The sequence below is a fragment of the Aptenodytes forsteri genome, unplaced genomic scaffold (genome assembly GCF_000699145.1).
Source record: "Aptenodytes forsteri isolate BGI_AS27 unplaced genomic scaffold, ASM69914v1 Scaffold15, whole genome shotgun sequence".
Lineage (NCBI taxonomy): Eukaryota > Metazoa > Chordata > Aves > Sphenisciformes > Spheniscidae > Aptenodytes > Aptenodytes forsteri.
This window is the reverse complement of record NW_008795129.1, coordinates 11,412,675-11,435,808: the sequence shown is the minus strand read 5'-3', so window position 1 is coordinate 11,435,808 and position 23,134 is coordinate 11,412,675. Positions and strand designations below refer to the sequence as shown.

At 41.9% G+C, this 23,134-nt stretch overlaps 1 protein-coding gene across 1 annotated transcript in view; it reads right to left on the bottom strand.

Moving 5' to 3' along the window:
- Positions 1-23,134, bottom strand: part of CUNH10orf76 (chromosome unknown C10orf76 homolog) — a 131,557-nt gene that overhangs the window by 69,807 nt on the left and 38,616 nt on the right. The window contains exons 18-22 of the mRNA XM_009277807.2: positions 22,810-22,879; positions 21,221-21,281; positions 18,218-18,306; positions 2,872-2,954; positions 2,231-2,357 (exon numbers count right to left, since the gene is read on the bottom strand). Coding sequence (XP_009276082.1) covers positions 2,231-2,357; positions 2,872-2,954; positions 18,218-18,306; positions 21,221-21,281; positions 22,810-22,879 — 430 coding nt within the window. The remainder of the gene's footprint in view (positions 1-2,230; positions 2,358-2,871; positions 2,955-18,217; positions 18,307-21,220; positions 21,282-22,809; positions 22,880-23,134) is intronic.

Here is a 23,134-nt window from a genome sequence, read left to right as displayed (position 1 = left end):
CACACCAGCCTAGGGAAAAACACTCCCTGTAGGAACAAGGGTGTTGTTCTGTTGCACAGATGGTCTCTGACAGACTTGGGAGCAGATCTGAAAACATTCTGCAACAGGAAGAACTTCTAGGGAATCCAATTCTTTTCTGCCAGAGTACCAAAAGTATTTATTTACGTCAGAATCTATAGTGTTTCCGTGGTGGCAGTTACCCACACATCTCTTGGTACGTATGAAAACAATAACAGATCCTGCAGCAAATGTTTGGATTAATTTGTATATTGCCTGAATAGAAGGGAATTTTCTATGAATTTGTATATACAGGGTTTTCTGGAGGTTACATTCCACAAGAAGGGTTCACCTTCGACTTAGAAGTGAAGGAACAGCATGCCACCCAAATTTAGGATCATCTAGAAACACAGATGCTACAAGTGAATCCATAAGCACAGTGGCTGCATGAGAGAAGCTTTCAGTCCTGCAGATCTGGATAAAGTTCAGATTCAGGACAAGAAAAATAAATAAATAAAAACCAAGGCGATTAGATTCCACCTCCACTCCCAACATAGAAAGTTTCAACCACATTAACAGGAAAACTAAAGGATAGCATAGCTTTCTCATCTGTGCTAACAAATGTCCCAAGGCTGGGGGACAGAAGGCTGACTGTAGTCCCAGTCCCAGAGATGGACTGACAAGCAAAGGGAAGCTGTCAGGGCATCCGGTTAAACTGTGGCTTTTATCAACTTGAGACAGTGCTACCTTCTCACTTCCTTCCTAGTGCTACCATTACATGAAATCCGCAGGGAAAAAAAAAAAAAAAAAAAAAAAAAAGATGTCATCTCTAACATCATTTTGTCAAACAGTAGGTACTGTACTTGAATATCCGAAGTAATGTATTCAGAGAGGGTTTCTATTCAGGCATCTACAACATTAATTCAAAGGGGTTTGCTCTGTGTAGCAGGATGGAAAACGTTCATGTGACAAATAAATTGTTTCAACAGGTCAGATGTGCATATCACAGTCCAACTGAGTAAGTATTTCAGCATTTTATTCTTCCATTCCACTTTCCTTTAGCTTCCACAGGGGATGGGTTTGAAAAATTACTGGCTAGTAAAAGCACCTCATCTTATTAGCTGCAATTCTTGGGAGTAGGAAATGGGTTAGTAAAAAATCTTATCTGCTCAGCGGGCACAAAAATGGCCAAGTGATTCCTTATATAATGGATGAAAACTGTAGGAAGTTTGTACAAACTTTTGCTTGCAGTTGCAGGGGGTATTCAGCTACTTTTATTTAGGTGAAGATGGTTCTCTCCTATGTCAGAAGAGTGCTGTAGCCAACTGTCTGTCTCCCACTGCCCTTTAACTCCCCTGTTAACTCCTGTTGTTCATTGGGTGATCATGCTGAGAAGGCAGCAGGGAGTAAAGGGAAGAAAGGCCCTTTACAACAAAGCAAACAAAGAATACAGCTATATTCTTTTCTTCACAGCTTCAAGCATGCAGGCACTACACCAGTGCTGCTGCAGCTACCCTTGGCTGCAGGCTCCTGCGTATACACTGCCTGATTATGCCTCCATGCATTCCTTATTCTCCTTTGTTCCTCTTTTCCCTGCTGGGTGTCACTTGGTGGCATTCCAGCATGCCCCTCTCTCTTTGAAGGATGGCAGCTTCTCCCTGTTTTGCCAGTAGGCGCATTCTTCAGTCCAGTGATTCGCTTGTCATTGCAAGCAGGTTTGTGAGGGCTGTTTTCTTCGTTTGTTTTGGCAATGAGTGTAGTAGATGTGATTTGTCTAGCACAGCAAGCTTCTTGTTGTAAGTTTCTCAAATTCTTTTCCAAATTCGTGTTTGCATTGGAGTGTGTCTCTGTGCTGGCTGGTTCTGCAGCATGTACCTGCCTTCTGACTTGAAACTGTCGAATGTAATAGATGTAAACTACATGAAGATGCATGAAATACCACATACCCAGTTGTGCCAATAAGTTTATATTTTCAACCACAGTAAGTGGCTGCTAGAGAGGCAATGGGTCTGTTCCTATTTTTTTTCTGACTAAAAAAAAGATTTCTCTCTTTAACAAGTTTATCCCTCTCTCAATTCTTAATTTACCAAACATGTCCTAGTACACAAAACATGTCCACTCACCAAGACACACATCAGTAGCAGGTGGACAGAAAACACCCGACACAAACATCCCTCCACCACCACCTTCACTTCCAGTCAACAGTAGTCCTGACCAGTCAGGAGGTACTCACCCATAGAATAAAGGTTGTCAAAATTCTGATGCATCCGAATGATTTCATAATACAGCTCATCATAGCTGCTGGGAGTGGGGAGAAAGGTGTCTCCATAAGTGATGAACATGTTGAACAGGTTCACAACCTATACAAGGAAATGAAAAGAAGTTACAACAGGAATATTTACACAAAATCTATTCTGCAACAGAAACAATACAAACTATGTCCAAAACCTTCAAAGAAATAGCTCTCAGTTGCATTACACGGTGTTACATTACTTCATTGCTTTATCTATTAGTTTCCTTATAGTACAGGAGACAGACAAGAAGCTTAAATACCATCGTATCTGGGGCCAGGAAAACAGATTTCTATTATTTTGGATACAAAGGGCCACAGAACAAGAAAAAACATTACCAAATCTGGAAAATTAAACTAAGTCTTTCCTCACATAGACTTGTTTATTTCAATGAGCAGACCCTACAGTGGGTCCAAGCACTGCCCTTTCCAAACACGTAGCAAAACCAACCACAATGATATTCCTCCGCTTTGTAGCATTGTTCTGACATCTCCTTACCAGGCCAGAAATCCTGGATTCTTTCCTAAGATTCAGTCAAGATTAAGTTGTTTAAAATAAGAGGATTTGCTTTGTCTGTACTCACCATAAGAGCAAGAGTGAAGATGTTGTGCTTGGCCAGCAACACAGTCTCATTAGACATGAGGAACTTCAACAAGTTGATCAAAGCTAGGAGAAAGTAAGACGTATTTTTTAAATAAAATTAAAAAGCAAAGCCATTCTCAACAAATCACTTAAATACAGATACATTTTCATTATCTGGTATAAACTAACCTGAATGCCAGCTGCTCATCTCTCAAAGATATCGATTTACATGTGGGGTTTGTTTGGGTTTTGTGGGGGTTTTTTTGCAGCTAAAATACTGTGCTGGACAGGTAAGTGACAGGTGTTTTACTGTCCCACATTATTCTCCTTCACTGACTTCCCAATCAAATCTGCTCAGGCTCAAGGTAAGTCTCTTGTTAGCTTAGTGAGTTCACGGGAGATTTTTCTGTCTGCCAAATCCTGAAGTGAGCTTTGGGATTGGAGAATCCAACTGTCTCATTTCTGCTTCATACATCACCAACATGATATATGCACAGTCAGCCCCAAACTGTCACTCTTGTTGATACTTGCAGTTAAAAAAAAAAAAGTAACAAAAAAACACAGCATAGCTTTTCTGTAGTTCTGTCAATGCTGCTGCAATGGTACAAGGAAAGATACAGTACTTTATTGTGTCAGTTATCTAGGGCTGTGCGGTAAAGACTACAGATCTGGTTCACACTTGTCTTAAAAAAAACAACAAAAGCTCCTGCTGTAACCACCCAAAAATCAGTTAGTGATAGTGGGAATTAACAAAAAGGTTGGCTAAAAGAGCTTTAATCAAACAGACTTTACAATAAACAATTGTATTCCATACACTTGAATAAAATGGAAAGACCTTTATCTTGTTTTTTCTAGTTCTTGAAATTTTCAAAAAAGAGAAGAAAGCTGTTTCCTTCTGCATTATAGCTGCTCAGGACTGAAAGCCGATGCCTGCCTAGAACAGATTCTTAATGTACTCTCTGCTCTGAAGTCAACAGATTTCAAAACTTAAAACATCTGAATTAGATGGCCTGCAAAGTCAAGCTGGAACACTATACAGATTTTTTTTAAAAAAGGTTCTTAGTTACCTACTAATTGGTAACTGCATCTAACAGAATAACACCGGGCATTACTCTGATTTCTTATAGATACAACTAGAATTTGTCAATCTGTTCTTCCCCCCCCCACTGTTACACAAGTGTTACACACTACCCAGTAACCTGCAAGAAAACTAACTCCAGTTTGGGAGAACCCCATAGCGAATACAGAACAGACCATTCATCTCAGCCCAAAGGTACAGGCTATGAAATAGGAGGAGATAAAGCACGGGGAATGGGAATGAGGTAAGGGCAAAATTTAGATACCCCCTCCCCCTTCAGGATGACAAAGTATTCACAAAAGGTAAAACCAAAAAACCTACAGTAAAAAAACAGATGTGAAGACTGGTAAGATCTGGAATTAAATAAAATTGTCAGATTCTGAATACAGTCCTGCAACCACTACCTTCCAATACTAGAAGTTCACCAGGAGTGTCAATGCCCTCCAGAAGGGAAACCTACAGCCTTAGTGTGGGTCTTTACCCATCTCAGACAGAAGCTACTTCAGTTTAATCTACCAACTGGTGGCGCGATGCTGAACTGCAAACCACAATGAACAAAGTTCTCTGCAAACTCCAGACATGCAAGTGATTTATCTTTCAGAGCTATTCCAGGATTTAACAGTCAACAGTAGCATCTCTCCCTTCCATGACAGCAGTTCACCTCATGAAGCAGATATATTAATACCTTTTCAATCCAGCCACAGAACTCCCCATACCATCATCACTTCATCATCAGACAAACTCCTGGGACCAAAAGCAGAGCCTGGATTCCACAGCAATCCAGCTCTGGAAATACTCCTGTCAGATATTTTTCTGTAAAACAGCCATTTCAAAACAATGAAGTAGCAGGTACAGATGGGCTCTCCACCAGAGCAGAGATCCAGCTAAAAACAGGTTGCCAAGGTAACCAAGCCTCCACAGCAAAAAAAGTAAGAGTCTCCCACAGTCAGTGCCTTGGACTGAAGACAGCTGCCCTGCATCTCTGTCACAGCAGCTTATTGGCCATCTCTCTAATAGTTACAAGTATGGTTTTACCCCTTTCCCAGCCACGCAAGTCCACACAGGCACATCTTGTGACCAGGCGCTGCTGTTCAACTACCAGCAGTTCGGGCTTCTGAAAGCAGAGTAGCAGAGCTCTGGATTTCCTATAAGAAGTGGTGTGTAGCCTCTTGTTCGTCCCATCACCTCTCACTCTCCCACCACAACCCTGCTGAAAGGCCTTTGCCAGCAGGTGATCGCACAGCATGACGAGAAGCCACTGAACATCCAAACACAGTGAACATGAAAGCTGTGGTGGGGAGACGCTATTTTTAAAACAATGAGCATAACCATCATTTGTCTAGAGCACGAGCACTCGCTGACTGACAGGGACAAGTACCCTACAACTGCCCACTGCAGTATTTCTCAGATACCACCCTGAAGCACTTGCACTGCTCTATATTGGTGACAACACTTGAAGGAGAATTGTTGCTCTGTTCTACCCCAACAACAGCTCCTACATTTGTTCCAGCTGTTGTGATGAATTTGCTCATGTCTAATTTTCCTGTTCCAGTTAGAAAGAAGACAAGAGATTACCACTGCTTGAAATCAATCTTTATACCTGAATTGCGCTGCATCATAGCCCACTCACAGGCGATCTATGCTGTTCCTTCCCTAAGAACTAGGAAGGAGAGGGACGTGCTTCACATGAAGAAGAAACTCAGTGCTGGGCTCAGAGCTGGTCAGAAGAGCTAATCCACCAGGTTTACAGTCACTGTGTGTGCTGCACAGACAAATTTATCCAACTGGAAACTACACATTCCTAAAAAAGTTGCAGTGCTCCTAATTAAGATACACACTACATCGATGCTCAAAGAGCAACCGATCTTTTTCCACACCAGCACATTCTGCACCAGACTCTGCTCAAGTGGCTCTAAGGAACAGGAACACTGTGGAAAATGAGCCCTTAAATCTATGGCTACCTGTGTCTCCGTAGTTTGCTTGTAAGGCAGACCCCATACTGAAAATGAGGACAGCTATGCCCTGGAGTTTTCAGGATTAACAACTTTTAGATCCAGCTTCATATGCCCAGTGCCCTCCAGTAAGAATTACACACACAAAATAAACCTTTACAGCAAAGGTCCAACTGGCTGAACGCCCCTCTGCCCCTGAGCTCCAATGGGGCACTGCTGCTACTACTCCTGAGCAACCTGAAGCCAAACCAGATGTGTCACTTCTTCCCTGCTGCAATCAACTGTTCACCTCTCATATCCCATCTGCAGGCTGCCCTCTCACACTAGCCCGGAAACTAGCCATGTTTTTTTGCCCAACGGGAGAGCAGTTCAATCTCTCAGCTGTGCAGGCAGACAGAACAATGGCCCGTGCTTGGGCTCAGACACATTATCCCAATTTGCGCTCCAGGATTTAACAGTGATGGATGGTTCGGGCATGAGATCTATTTCAACATTAACTGGAAAACAGCACCATTTTTGCAATAGCCTCTAGAGCCTTTTTTTATGAACACACCTGTCTTTGGCATCCCTTACCAGGACACAATACACCCACTACGGTGAATCCTGAAACATACATAATTTCACAATACAATAGCGTCACTAGAACTTCTTTAGCAACAAAAGCAGGAAGCTGTAACTAAACTAAACTAGCAGCCATCAGTTTTCATGCAAGCTCCTCATTTTGTGAGCTGAGCTGAGCGCACTGGCTATGCTTCCTAAATCAACAAGGAGAAAACAAAGCCTTGAACACCTACATTTAGAGCCTCAAAACCAAGTAGAAAAGCATGTTGAGTGGACACTTAAATTGGACATGAAGCCATATGATTGGCTGTATGTGAAAGTGGTGTAAAGCATACAGGTTGGTTTTTCGGCAATTTCCTCTCCCAAGGATTATTATAGCCAAAGGATGAAAAGTGACATCACCAGCTTTTACAGATACCCTCTCTGCTTTTTAAACTGAAATGGCTGCAGTGAAAGAGGCTCCTAGCTCCTCTGCCGCACAGCTGCTTTTGAGGACAGACACTTTCCCTTATCAGCTCTTGTGGCCAGTCTATCTGCTGAGGAGCAACAGTACTCCTGCTCAGTTATTTGCTGCCCTTCTTCAAGCCACTCCTCTGCAAGAAGACTGTGGGCAGCCAGCATCTCACCTCCTCTTCTTCCAGGAAGGAGGTAATTCCTGTTATGGACAGATGCCCTTCACTCCCTCCTCTCCCTATTCCTCCTCCCATAGCAGACTTACCTTCTCTCCCTGTAAGCCTTGTTTCAAACAGAAGTATATTCAGCCCCAGCACATTTGGGATTCACACAAAGTTTTTGTTCTATGTAGTGTCTCAGTGTTCACTTTTTGGATCACGTGTAATGCAACAGGAGCATGGAGGTAGGTTAAGTAGAGAAAAAGGGGAAAAAAAAAAAAAGGAGAAGTAGTACCGTCCCTCGGGCAAGTCAGAATGTAGCACAGACTCTGCCAAGAGCGTCAGAAGGCTCTGATGTGTTATTGCACAACAGAGCAGAAGAGAACAGCCCTAAGACACGCATCAATGAGAGCCTGGATGGGTTAAGCACAGTATGGAGGCCTCTGTCACCGCATCTGCTGTGCTTACAGGTCAAAAATCTTCTAATGGTGCATATAATGGTCCTCAACAAAAGAGCAGGGGAGGAAAAAAAAAAAAAGAGGGCTCCTCAGCTCAGTATAACATATGTATACGTTATATATACGTATATAACGTGTATATATATACGTATATAACCTCAGTATAACGTCAATTAATAGGATCCTGTACTCTACTAAAATCCTCCAATTTTCTACCCTCCAACTCTCAGGGCACACTGGGAAGAACAGTGATTTTCCCATTTCCCTCTGGAAGTTACCATTGTACCAACAGTATATTCAGTGTCCTCCTTTCAGTGTTTCAACTCACAGCCCCCTTAGGAGGATCCCCAGCCACATGTCTCTACAGGGCAGCTGATAATGACATCTGGGCAACACTTCCATGCTGCAGAGAATTCCTCTGCCTACGAATGCTTCAGCAGCACAGTAACCACCCTGGACCTCTTATAGCCAGCCTGTTCACATATACATACTCTCAAGGCAAGGTCCATACCACTCATTGTAGCACAAGGTAAGCCAGATATGGTAAGGGTTAGTGCACTAGACTGGAACTGAGAAGAAACTGGATTTGGTTCATCAGGAAGCAGCACTTTGGTCCTTCTGTGCTTCAATTCCTCCAACATAAAAGAGAAAATAGCACCATTCTGTCTGCAACAGCACTGGAAGCATAAACAGAGCAATGAGAACAGCCTGGCTGTACCCAGACAGACCAAAGGCCCACCTACGCTCAGTATTCTGTCTCTAACTGGTCAACATCAAATGCCTGTGAAAAGCAATAGGCCAAACAACCCGTTCTCGTAACACTCTTCCAGATTCCAAAATTCAGTATGATTCCCTTACACGAGGGAAACTACAGAGTGTGGAAATAACAGACTCTCACAACATGACAATACCATAACCACAAACCAGTCCACTCTCCTATTCCAGACTGGAAGACACAAGGGCTAAGCTAGGATAACCATATATTCCACTGTGCTGTTAGGAGGAAGAGAGACCCTGGAACAGAGTAATCACCTGTAATAAATGCTATACCTGAAGAGAAATTCAGAAGTAGGGAAGCAAAAGGCTCAAATACGATATAGTAAGATGACCTGAGTGTTAAGAGGGTGCAGATCTGGCCACATTCAGCATGGGCAGAGGCTCAGCAGAACAGCAATCAAAAACTCAGCAGGAGATGAATATCTACAGATAGGGTTTGACAGAAAAGAACCAACCGAGGTAGTTTCCAGATAGAGCAGTAGGAATAGGAAGCGTGTCCGAGAAATAGCTACATTGCTATTACAAACTAACGCACCAGAACCCCCCGAGGCACAAACTATCCCAGCATCCTTGGACAAGTGAACCAATTACTCAGGGACAGCACTTACTGCTTCCCGTCAATCAGCCAAAGCGCTAGAAAACAAGACTATTGCACCATTGCTCCAGTCCCCTCTCAGGAGAGCAGGGGAAGCAATAAAAGCTCTGTCAACATCACTATTCAACATGCTTCAGCTCCTTCCCTCTGCTCTGATAAGGAGGGAGACCCCGCTCATAGTTGTAACAATTCACCTGGCTGGACGGCTCCTCTAACCACTGCCTCCCTGCTTGCTGCCACAGGTATTGCCGAATTCCTGCTCCCGGCCACCAAAGCTCTCTGGCAGACAGCAGCCGGCTATTGGCAGGCTTCCCATCACCAGCATCTCAGCACTCTACAGCTGTTCCCTCTTCTCCCCATGACTCTCACAGGGTATAAGCATGAAAGGAGCCTGTATTCTTAATGAGAAACAACAGCTTGCCAGAGGGGCTGGAGCACATGCTGGCATAACCATCGCTTCCAGGATCACTCGAGTAGGTCACTTCACTTCCAATCCTTTACTTTCTTTATATAGTCCCCATCCCTGGTACTCACTGTTCCCACCTAACCGCAGCCAACGGTGTGAAAATTGCAAGCTTAATGGAAATGCTGATTGCTGATGCCAGAGCAATGCTGCTTGATAGCAATCCAGGAAGCAGTAAGAAAGAAACCAAATTTTCCAACTTCAGCTAAAGCTCAGATGAACAATATGCTTTCTTCTTAAAAATAAAAAATAAAAAAGCTCACACCCACAAGCTTCATTCTTCCTTAGAGGAAAGGGAAGCATTGAGCTCAATTCTATTCTAACAGTGCAGGTTCACACTGTTTAATTAAATAGTAGTCTTGGGAGTTAATGTTGCACATTTTTGCATAGGGTTTTAAAACAGAAAAGGAGGACCATCTGGAGAAAGAGCAGAAACATTGTGAAGACAGCAAAGTAAAGGACCCAGGAGTGCTGCTTCTTGAAAACAAAAAGGGGACAGGGATAAATCACTGTATTCTGAATGCTGGAACCCCTCCGTGCAGACAAAAGAAATGGCTGTGAACAGCTCTGGCTGTAACACTTCTGTCATCAATGGGACTGTTTCCCAGAAGAAATTATCACACTGTCTCCACTAGGTCACCATGATCCGCAAACTGTTAGGGATTCAGAATCAAATTCTCCAGCGTTAGCTAGCTTTATTTAAAAAGTAATTTGCAGGACAGAGCAACATACCCAGATGAGACCTGCCAGGCTGAAGCAGGATGACCAAAAGGTTACTAGACTTCTGTCCACCTAAATGACTCAATTCCCTTTGTGCTCATCTGAGCAAGGCTCTGTTGATGACGAATTCAAACTGTTAGGGATTCAGAATCAAATTCTCCAGCGTTAGCTAGCTTTATTTAAAAAGTAATTTGCAGGACAGAGCAACATACCCAGATGAGACCTGCCAGGCTGAAGCAGGATGACCAAAAGGTTACTAGACTTCTGTCCACCTAAATGACTCAATTCCCTTTGTGCTCATCTGAGCAAGGCTCTGTTGATGACGAATTCCCATCCTGATCTTATCAGGTGATCAGTAACAGCCAAATCTTGTATATTATTCTTTTTCTCTCTGTTGGCAACCAAGGCCAAACTCTTTATCATCACATCCTATAATGTTCGAATCAACCCCCCCAGCCACAAATCTTGTATTATTCTTTTTCTCTCTGTTGGCAACCGAGGCCAAACTCTTTATCATCAGTATTAAAATACGTTAAAGTAAAGTGAAGGTAACTAGAATTAAGTAATAGAACACTCAGAAGGATTTCAGTAAAAGCAGATGCTTCCTAAAAATGCCACATGCAGGGAATTTAGAACATCCTCTTTTACAAGAAAGCCACTGAGTTTTTGCATTTCTTACACTATCTTCTTTAGGAGATTTATACCAGTACATTTCACCAAATGGCTGTGTGCTCTTACCACAAAAGTGTTCTAGCTTTGGTTGAAGGAGGTAACGTGGAAAGGTTAACATGAAATTGGACCACCACTTGAGAATGGCAGCGGAAAACTACAAGCAGACATTTGCAGTCTTCCTTCTGAACTTCACATGTCTTCTGCCTGTAAGTGAGCTTTGTAAGATGGGAGTGGGGTTTTCTTTGGGGCAACATAGAGTGTTACCAGAAATACAAATTACATAAATCAATGAATATCAACCCACAACACACATCACAACTACAAAATTTATTTTATAAAACTATCTTCCAATTTCAATCCTTTCCTAAATTTACTGAAATAGCTAACAGGACTAACAGTTGCACTCCTGTACCAAACTTGTGCCAACACAGTACCACATGTCCAACCAAGCACCAGCATTCCTATAAGTAAAGAAAACAGGCAACTCTAAAGGCTGCCAACACCCACTACCTATTCCATGGCACATAACAGTTACATCCTTTAGTTTGTGTGAGAAACTATATTCTTTGCAATAGATTTTCAGAACTATTCCACCTCCTCAAACTTCACTAGAGTCAACAAGCACAAGTGCTTGTGAACCTGTTGGGCTTCCTACTAAACAGCTGGCCAATATTATCTATTTTCTTTCAATTTCAGCGATAAGGAACAGAGATAAAGCTTGCCGATCTCCTATCTACAAGTAAAGGTGAGGTAAGTTGCCTCAAGTAGACAAGGACATTGCATAAAATGCAAGTTAATCACAGTTTTAATACTGATTTACTGAGCCACTTAGAAATAAACACTAATTCCAGAACTTCAACTTAATGACCCAGTTCGTTGGAATACTAAAGGACCTCGCTGTTCTTTGCAATCCTAGGGCTACACATCTCTGCCCTCAGGGTGCTAATACGAGACCTGTGAAGTCCTGTCCACGTCCTTCTTGGCACAAAAAGAAGTCATAAGCATGGCTGAAACAGTCAAAACGTCATTCTGAGAAGAAAACATCGCTTCCTCTTTCAAGCATACAATACATTAAGAAGCACTGGGGAAAAAAAAAAAAAATACCCAGGATACACACCTAAGCTAGACGCTAGCTCTCATTCCTCAGTTTCCCACACAGAAGAATGATCCCAGGAAAGCATTCAAATAAGAGAACAGGAAAAGGATGTTTAGTCCCATCCCTGAGAGTTAAAAATGCTGAATAGCTCCCTTTCCAGATCATGCAACGATTTCTAACCCAAAGTTTCTATCCGGTAACACCTCCCAGCCTCCCTAACCCTCTACCCCGAGACTTCATCCCACCTAGTCCCTCCTATACTCAGGGCCTCCTATTCCTCCACTATCACCTCCAATTCATCTCAGGCTCTCCATCCTCCCAGGTCGAGATCCCCTGTGGCTCCGAAGACCTACCCACCCCATGAACTGAGAACTCCCACTCCCATTGCAGTTGCTCAGCAGCTCACCTTTAACCAGCCTGGACACTGTTCTTGCCTCTTCCTCCCTCAGTTCCTGGTGCTCCCACTGAACTACCACTGGGAATTGTAGAGGGAGCCCATCCTTCCCACTTCCAGCCTCATTCCTCAGTGAGGTGGCACTCTCTTTAAAAAGCCAGCATCACCTTGTATTCAAATGACTCATGAGACCCCGAATCTCCAGCATGGCATATGGCACATGGCCGGGAGCTCTCAGTCATGTGGAGATTCCAATGTGCAGCTTTGAAAAGTTGGGCCAGCCTCACACTATCAAAAGGCATGGAGAAATGAGAGGGTAAACACCAGGTAAAACCTGCATTAGGTAGAGTATGTTGACCTACAAAGGTGTTAAAACTCTAGCATTTGTTCTATAGTTCTCTTTACAGTTTACAAGCAGTGCAGTGAAGTCAGAAAGCATTTCTGCTGGAAGGTATTTGAAAGGTCAAGTCTCAGATAATGACTTCTTTTTCTTCCCAAAACAGTTAAGTTCAAGTAGAACCCTTTAACAGAGACAAACAGACCTTCTTTGTACTCACCCCAGATTTCATTTTATGAAAGCACATTACACTTAACACACAAGCTCCTGTTCCTTCTACCCTATCCCTACACGACCTTTATTAGTTACCTTTGAAGACGCTGTGCTGAAGAGACCGTTCCCTTATGCTTGCAACGTCCTTCACAGCTTAAAGACATTTCTTTCTTTGTTACTGTATTACAGAATTCTTCATTGCAGAGAAATTACCACAGCAGCCTTATCTATACCATCAGCTGGACCACGACTGCTTCCTCTGAACTCTTAAGACTTCAGAAGCATGCAGAAGACAGTGCTTGTTGGATCTTGAACCTTGGTAGCATTTTCAAAAGCCACATAAGACATTCTGTGAGTTTGCAAGAAGGTCAAATTTTAGGTCTTTAATTCTTTTCCCTAAAATCTTTAAGTCATTTGCTAACTGGCCAAGCAGCTCTATAGTCTTTCAAACTCTCATAGCACCTAGTGATCAGGCATTTTACCAGTGAACTAGACTGTCTGGTACACCAGTATACGAATCCTGCCTCCACAAAAGCTGCAAGAAGACGAGCTTCCCTTGCCAGGTAGCTGCTGCAGAATGTGACAGCGACAGCGAGATTAGAGATGAAGGGGAGACACAACATCACCTGATTTCCAATCTGTTCAGCAGCACAAATCAGAGGGCTGAAGCAGACCTGATCAACAGCTGGAGAACCAGAAATGCCGTAGGTAACAAATACTATCAGTAATCAATATTTCAGCCACAGAAATAACAAGCAAAGTACAAGTGACTAAACACTACCACCTTAAACATGCACTGTGTAAGGGCAAGTGTGTTATACATACTGAAAGTGGGGGTTTTTTCTCCCCCCAAAAATACCGCTTCTTTATTTTAAAATGTTCCACAGAGGAACCTTTCACCTCTTTAGTATTCATCCAAAAAGATTGTGAAAGCAGTATTATCTTCATGTTATAAATACAGAAACTGACAAAAAGATCTAAGGAATCTACAAAAAGGAAATAAGTTTATTTTGTCCAGTAGCATTGCAAAAGCCTGCTTTGATAATCCTAAAATAAAAATGGAGAAAAATTAACTTCTTGATAGTGTTACACATTTGAAGCACCTTCATTTTAACAGTGCATTCAGCATCTATCAAATTAAGGTACAAGATAAGAAACTGTAGCCCTTATGTTACAATAATTTGGAAACTGATCTTCAATGCTTACGAATGGCAAAGCTCATTTTTAATCCTACTTTGCATTCAATTGCCCTAATAAATAGCTATTTCACATTATTTATTATTATTATATTTAAGATTTTTTTTTATTATCTACTCTTGCTATTATAAGTCTATATTAGAATTGCTTTTCTGTTTCTTTAAACATGGCTTTTGCTTAAAGCAAACCATAGCAACTGCAAGAAGTTACCTGCAACCCCTAAGCTCAGAGTGAATTGCTCGAGCATTACTAATTTTGAGGTGGGAGGAGTTGAAGAAATGAGGTCTTTTTATATGAAAAGCTTAAAATGACTCATGAAAACTCTTTTGGCATAGCTTATACATGCTTGACAACAACAACATATATAGCACCTTCCATCACTCAAGTGCTGTATAAACTAGTTAGAGTTCAACAATTAAAACCCAAACCCCGCCTTTACGATCAGCAAAATCAACCTCATTTTCATATGACAAGGAGCAGAACTTAAGAAAAACATTGGGCATAACGTGCTATTTCTGAGAGCGGGGAACTGGTTGTTACCAAGTAAAGTTTCCTTATCAGCTCTATAAAGTACCTTACACCTGACATTCAATAAGTAAGTGTTTGAAAAGTATAAGGTACCTGGCATAACAGTCCAGGAGATTTCCAATTGGCCAAAATGTCTGTAAGGGAACAGGTCAACACAATCATATCCACTCACAGTTTCCGACCTTGGCGAAATTTCCAGGCTAGTCACCAGTAATGGTACACTGTCACGGAAGAAAAACTTGATTTTCTTCAGTGCTCAGAAGGAAGAGCCACATACTAATCACAGATGATTGAACTGAAGCTAATAATCTGCTTAAAAGGTCTATTAAAGAGGAACCAAGATCAACAGGCATCTCTGGATCTGAATGTCCGGTCCACCTATCAGTAACTGCACTTAGTAATCACTTTCATAGGCTAATCAAATTACAATTGCTTTTCGCTCTCCAGCACTCTTTTTAGGATATTCCAGAATCTAGCTCCACTAGTGATCTGCTATTTATTTTCACACTACTTGTAGCTAGAGCCACCTTATATATACTACTTTTGCCACCTACAGATCTTCCTTTCTGTCAGTCCTGCTTCCAGCTCTCAAAACCCTGCATCATTTTCTGTCAGCTAAACATTCTTGGTCATCTGCTCAGCACAGCTAGAGAAGTATACTGTATTGAGTGCCATAGTCCTGGCCCCTCGACTTATTATGGAAGAATTCATCTAATAGGGAAGCTAAGGCTGGATCACAGCCAAAGACTCTATAACAGTATTGCTCTTCCTCAAGCTTAGATGTTGAGAAAGGAAGTCCAACAGAAGTAAGATCATATGTAAGCAATGTGCCACATAGTGATGTATCCAAAAAACTATAAAGTATTACAGACTGCACAAACAGCCTGATATATGTCCTGAGAGATGCCAAACACCTGGCTCCACTGCTTTTCTCTGCAATCATTGCAACTTAAAATCAAAAAAGGAAATGCAGAAACTTTCTCAAAGTGCTGCTGGCCTTCCATACTGAAGACAAAGCACCCACAAAGGAAGAGCATCTATCCATCAGATGACACACGAATGAGCTTTCCTTAATTCGAGACTAACTGACATTAGAATTAGCAAGTGAACAGAAGGCTCCATACATTGCTACTGCTTCCACCTACAACCTTTATCTCAGTTCCTCTGCACCCTATACTGACTACCTACCCCACAGTATTGCCTTTGTCTTCTTCTCCCACTCAATTTTCTGCCTCAAACAACTCTCCTCCTTTTATGTACCACATAGAATGCTCTCCCCTTCTTTCAATACTTCCTTACACCAATTCCCTCCAGCTTCTGTGTTCCACTCAGCTCTGTTGGGGAGCTTCCACTGCTATTACCCACGCTGCACAACAGGGGCATTGCTTCAGTTATCACACACCTTGTCATTCAAGAAGACAAGTGTGGGCTTGAAGACCTTCTGTAAAGCACACCTGATGGGGCAACCTGAGATCTCAGACCTTACAGTGAATAGCTGCTCCCTCTTAGCTGTTCATCCAGCAGTGATAACTAATTCTTCAATCCAAAATAAAAGCCCAAAGGGGAATATGCTCACATAAAGAATAGAAATTAATTCTGAAGTCCCTGTGCTCCGGTTTGGAATCATCTGTCAGATGGATTAAGACCAGAAAAATAGCCATTCTTTCACATCAAAGGCAGCAGCATTGTGGGTAATCAAAGAGCAGTCTTGACAGGGATAAGAGTTAATTATGAAATATATCTCAAGACAGGGCTGGCAATTAGCATTTAGTCTGCCACATATAGCACTCTAGAAGTACACACATGGAGCAGCCAGGATGTGCCCTTTTACAGGTGCACGTACCATTCAACCCAGGGTCTTTCCAGCCTGTATGAATCACCTAGCAGCTACTGAAGAATCTCTCTGTTCACCTCAACATCCTGTAAGAAAGAGTTTGAAACATTCTTATTGCAATTTACTCCTGCATGAGAGGATCTCCCTAAACACACAGAAATCTATAGTAAGCATGGAGGTCTTCAGCTACATCAGGTGTGCAGACATTTCAGATCCTTTACAGAAACCTGACCAATCTGAGTTCTTTTTACTTTACTGCTTTGTTTTTGAAGCATGTGCAGTACTTAACATTTCTGAGGCACTTTACGTTTCCAAAGCACTATACAAACACCAGCTGATAAGAGACAGCTAACAAGAATATCCCAAGATACTGAATCTCTGTGTGTAGCAAGGATTTTTATTTTTCCCCCCTAAAATAGGGAAAGTTAAGAATTGAAAGATGCCTAAGAGTGTGCTCTCTGAAGTGTGGAACAGTACCTTCAAGCAGAAGGCATTCTATTTGAGGCTTCCATACGGCCAGTGTGTAGGAAAGACCCAGCTCAGCCTGGCCAAATAGGAATGGATCCAGTTCACTGGTAACTGCCAAGAAGATACCACACACATTGTCAGATGCAATTTCTGTTCACAACAGGCGTCCACATTGTACATGCTCTTCTCCTGAATGGCACTGCACTGCAGCCATGCCTCTAGGGGCTCTGTTCTGAAGAAAACAACCGAAAAGAAATCGCTAATCCCTTAATTAGGGGCACCCACTTCACCTTCTACAGGAATAATTTAGAAAGTCTGAATGGGCCACATGTCACACAAGGCGAAAATTTAGTAACTGAAGGTGACTCAGGTTGTTGGTTCATTTCTCTGTACCTACACTCAGCTGTGCAAAGCTACTGACGGGAAGTACTCAGTGTTAATTGAGAACAGCTTCACAAACCACTCATCACTGCCTTTTTCAAAAGTCATCCTCTCTCAAATTTCTGATGAGAGTTGCATTACACCAGCCAAGCTGCTGATCCTAGGTCTCAAGCACAGCTCCAGGAATACACAATTAGGGCCACGTTCCCTTGAATTTTCATAAACCTCTTGTTTAAGCCACAACAGCTAGGGGATTAACTGTACTTTCCTAGCTGAGCTACTTCACTGCTTGCAAGATAAGAATGGAAGCACACACCATATCCACGAAAGCAGCCTGTTAGGTCTCATCATCCATTCTGCTACCCCCTTCCTCAGACCTCCCACACAATGATGGCATCATAAAACAGTCCTACAAAGCTACGTCCGCTAGATTATGAGAAACAAGTCAAACCCCATTATACTTATCTGTCTTGGGATACCAGTGGCATGAACCAGACTATCTGCCATCAATGCAAAGGTCAGAGTTAAAAGCCTCTCTTCCCTCCCACTGACATTTCTAGGTTGCTCTCTTCAGAAGGAGCTGCACACACTGTTCTACGTGTATACATCTCTTACAGTAAAAAGGAAAGTAAGGTCCACCTCCCTTTACCCAAAAGCCTACCTTCTTTCTACTCACAAATATCTGAGAGAGAAACACTACTGCATAAAACATTACTCCATTTCTCCAATCAGGTGAAGAGGGACTCAGGTAATGAAACATAAAAACAAAGACACTTGGATACCATGGCGATCACGGCCAGACAAGAAAGTAAATTAGCTACCATTATGATAATGACCTGGCTTTCCAAAAGAGGTAGTTTGCATGTAGCAACTAAGGAGCAAAATAAAAATGCTTTAACAGAAATGCTGCCTGCTGTTTAACCCCGTAGCAATGGAGCAAGCAGTCATGGCCACCAAACAGCCACCCACTCTGGGCTTTTCATATTTGACTGTCTCTGCGGATGCAAAGTACCTGACCAGAGCTCCCTCCAGGTGTAATGAAGCCTCACTCTGCATTTCTTCTGGTAGCACAGCAGCTTGTGCACAATCTGAATGCACCGTCTGGAAGAGAGGGCAAAGGATTAATTACATTGCATTTCCCAGCAATTCTACGTCAAACCTGGAAATGTCTCTGAAATCAGCAGCGGGGAAATAGACAAACTCAAAGCTTATCAGAGGAGGATGGGGCTAATGGTTTTGGGCTCCTAAAGGGAAGCAACACCCACCAGAAAGAAGCAGACGAGATGAGAGAAAGGGGCCTGTATGCTAGTTTTAGCTCAACATGATTGGACCCACTACAGATGCAAGTTTGTTGTTTATATTTAATTAATACTTTCCACTCTTTGCTGCCCTTACCTGAGGACCTCATAAGCTCTACAAAAGGAGTTACTTAACTTGCAGGCTCCATATGTATGAGATACTGTGCTCCAATTTTGTAAAATCTGGACACAATGGAGCTTTTCAGTTTCTTTGGCCCAAATGATGAGGCTAAAGGAAATGACAGTCAAACAAACTGCAGGATTTTCAGTTTGACTGAGGCATGCAGCTTAATTATATAAAAAAAGAAAGATTTCTATCAAATTTTCCAGTCTCCTTAAACAAATAATTTAAGTATGAGCTTTGGAATGATCAAGCAATACACCTAAAAGCTCTGAAATCCCCCAACATACAGCTAGTATACTTGTGAAGTCTCCAAATCCTGTAGGTCTCTATAGCATCTAGTGTTTGTGAAAACTCTTAGGTGCACAAACATTCTTCACAAATAACATCAGAACTAAATATACAATATAATGAGTAAATTCTCTAGCACTAACTATCATTAAGGACAAGACAGAAAATATATACAAATTTGAATTTGTTAGACCAAGCTATTTTTAGTTATTGACATTTAGAAAAAACAGAAGGAAGACTTCAAAAAGGAAAAATTCCGTTTTCCCCAAATCCTTATTTCTCAAAAACACATTACCTCGTTAATATCAACATCTCTCTGAAAAGACTTTACTGAAAGACACTACATATCAGACAAACACAGAGAAATCAAATTTAAAAAATCTGCATGGAAGTTATTAAAAATGGGGTGAAGAGTTCAAAATAAGGCTTTAAAAAGCCTTAAGAAATAGTATGCAGAAGGTATACATTATTCTTTTCAGACCCTTAGATGATCCCAAAAATACTGCGATGGGGCAAGGACTTAACTAACTTTAGACAAATAAAGGTAAAACCATTTAATATGATGCTCAGCTATTATAAGTGCTGTAATTTAAATTGGATTCTCATAATTTCAACCAAGAAAAGGAAGCAAACCAGCTAGGATACAGACAGCTGCCGTCGGATCACGAACAGCAATCGCTCTGGGGAGAGACCTGCTATTTCTGATGTTTCTGGTACCAGACAATGCCCAGTACCTTTCCACCCACCTATTTGCTTGGCTGTAAGACTCAAATTGGCCTCTACAAAAAAAACTATTTAAGGCGCTGACCAGAGAGAATCTGGCAATGGCTAAAACTCTTCTTTATAATTACAATAGCTGTTAATGCAAAATACTCTGCAGACATATCTCAGCATTGAAACCTTGTGGTTGTATACAGTAGCATACAGCTTTCTGGGTGAAATCAAGGCATGGAAGAAAAGGGATGAGGAGGGACATAACAGTCCTAGTACCCCTGCCTAAAGAGCCAGAGCACCATCTACCAGCCTAGAGACTCCCAAGCCACTCTGCTTTAGTTACGAAACTGCTTTAGTTATGAAGTTATCCATCCTGGTGGGGGGTGTCTTTGTTTTTTAGCTTTGTGCTGATGATTCATAATATACATAATGGACAAAAAACACCCTTGGTGAAAGCAACCGGGATGTCTCTTTTAAAAATTAGCATGCCCTCCCTTGAGCAGCTTCATACTGTCACCTTTTAAATGTATTGCAGAGAAGTGTAACACTATTTGTGCGTTCACAGAACACCCACTTTGTCTGCAATAACTGCGTCTGCTATGGGATGGTTTCAGACAGGAGTGTAGTGAAAGGACTGCACAAACATGCCAAAATGAATGGATACAGATGTCCACTGATGATTGCTACTGATCATTATTTTTACTCTCACGGGGTTTCTAGATGTGACCTTACTATTTAGCCCAAGCATTTCACACCTTTCTTGTGAAATTCCGATGCACTGTACCCAGCTACAACTAATTCTGTAATAGTCATTAAAAAAAAAACATTTCTCTCAAACTCATAATTGAACTGTACAACCCTTGCAAAGGCACTGTAGTTGCAGGGTTATTTGGACAAAATCAGAACATGCTGAAAAGTTACCTTAAGGGAAAACAGCCTATGTATCTTTATCTCTTCTACAGAATATAGTGCTGTTCAAGCCTTGGGAAAATTCAACATTGTACAAACAGTCAGAGCAAAGCCAATGATCTGCCTAAATCCTGTTTCTGTCCTCCAGGCTAAAGCAGAACAAAGCATTCTAGGGGCCTCCTGGGACACATGGAGTGCTCATGTGTAGCCCTGTCCTCTTCTCTCCTTTTCCATATTGCTAAGTTTTACTCCTTGCTGCCTAGCAGGCTATTTCAGGCTTAAACCTCTCTCCCACACTCCACACTGCCTTCCAGGCCTCACGTCAGTTGTCCTTGGTTTTTCAAAACTGCTTTTTCAGTTTCTAGACCAAGATTCAGCTTCTGGAAGTAGGATTCTTGCGATAACGGTGTATTATGAAACTTCTTTCAGACTGAAAAGCTCTTTGTATTTGATCAAGTAGATTAGGAAATCGGTCTGAAAGGTGGAAATTCATTTCACTTTCAATTTTCTGGCACACAGAGCATTTTAGAAGTAGAAAAAGTTGCTGGAAGGGTTCATGAAAAGCCATCCTGCTCCCCACCAGCCACAAAGTGTTATTTCAGCTAGAAGATTGCTCTATGACTAGAATTCCACCCAAATTCAAACTTCAAACGAAATCACGAGTCACCCCACAGACACTTACACATAGAGATCCATAGGAAATTCTTTCATCATGTGTGTTACAATGAACTCCACCATCAAATCTGACAGAAAAGAAAACGATAAAGTAAGTACTGAGCTAGCTATGGTTAACTTCTAGTAGACAGCAGTGAGGAAGACAAACTACCCCACCTACCTACCTCTACCAGACAATAGTCCTGCTTAGATGAGAGAAGTTTCCCCCTTTTTTTTGTTGTTATTTTAAAGAAAATTAGACATCCTCTGGAATTAAAAAAAAACCTACTGGAAACTGAGGGCATGCAATGTAATTTGCTTTGAGGCACTGCTTCCCCATATGCTTTGCCCCACTATTAGTCAAATAAAGAATACACCATGAATTCTGATGCTTAGAATTGCTCTCATATTTCAAGCCTTGTCACTAATGGAAAATTCCATTGAGAAGCACATTTTAGAAAATCATTCTTACCAGAAACAACACACAAACGCACAACCTAGATGTTTAGAGAGAAGACATTGTAGAGAACACCTGTTTTTCCCTAAAATAGATTCTGAAGCAAGTAAACCTAGTCTGATCTCAACACAGACTAAGCTCTGCTTAAAAGCTCATTTGGGGGGGGTGGGGGGGGGAATGTCTCTAACATTTAAGGGCTCCCAGTGTGAGGATAAGAGGCAAAGAGTACAGAAATACAACTGAAAGAGGTAAGTTACTATGGTTCAGCTAATAAACACTAACCGAATGTGTGTGTGTGCTCTGCCCAACGCAACTTCAGCATAAAATGCTTAACCCATGCTAGTGGTAACAATTGTGAGATGTAACCTCCTAGGGCACTAATAGCCCATCAATATGACTCAACGGTGACTAAAAACAGTCTAGGGAAAGAGTACATAAAAAAATGGTAAGTCTAGAAAGCTTCTTCACGCAGCTGTTGTGTCTTGGCTTCAACAATCACCTGTTTGAAAATGCTGGAGTCTGAGACTGCTTCCATATCATCAGACTTAAGAGTCATTCAGGGATCCAGGCTCCATCCAATTCTGCACCCATTTATGCTTTTGGCCTCCACAGCAATGAATGTCAGAATCTAATCATACACTGCGTGAAAAGCTTTCAACTGAGCCTCCATATCCACATGCAAAACCAACCCTAGCTGCTGATGTTCCTATTGATTTTTTTGCTCAGAAAAGGCTAAATGCCCAGAAAACACCTCCCCCCAACAAATATCTGTCCTTTCTGTAGGTTTGCCCTCATTATATCATCTAGAAAGTACTTGTGACCAACTGTTACTACACTCACCTAAAACTCTGAATTTATTTATCAACTGCTCTCCCTATTGTTACTTATTCAGGTAAAAGGAGGCCAACAGGCTTCTGCAAAACTTACTGTAAACGTATATAGGATTTCTTGCCACAGAGCAGCAATCTTGGATTTAATTTCTCTATGAGGCAGCCAGGTACAGAGATGGACAGTCCATTGCTGGAAGTATCTTTAGTACGTAACTGCCCTCCTTTTAAGCCCATCCACCCCTCCCCTTAATCCACAAATCTCGTATTTCTATTGCAGAACAAAAGATGCTCGAGGAACCACAAGCACACACGTACTCTAACAATACTCACCAAGCACCGCACACACCAGCGGGCGACAGGACAGGTTCTTGTCTGCTGCTTTCTTCCTATGTCTCATTGGCTTCAAACACACAAAGATGAAAAGAAGTCAGTAGAAGCCTGAAGTGACATTCTGTGTATTACTGTATTTTTCATGCAAATAGTACCATCAGCACAGGCTTCCCTTTGTCTTTTTCTCCAACTGCTATCTCACCTATATTAATCCTAAAGGCTGTGGCTGGAGCAAAATTGTGCCTGCTTTTCAGCATGCTGACCACTGGATTTTTGTTTCTCTAAGCTGTGTAACTGGAGGGCACTGTTATATGGCGGGGGGGGG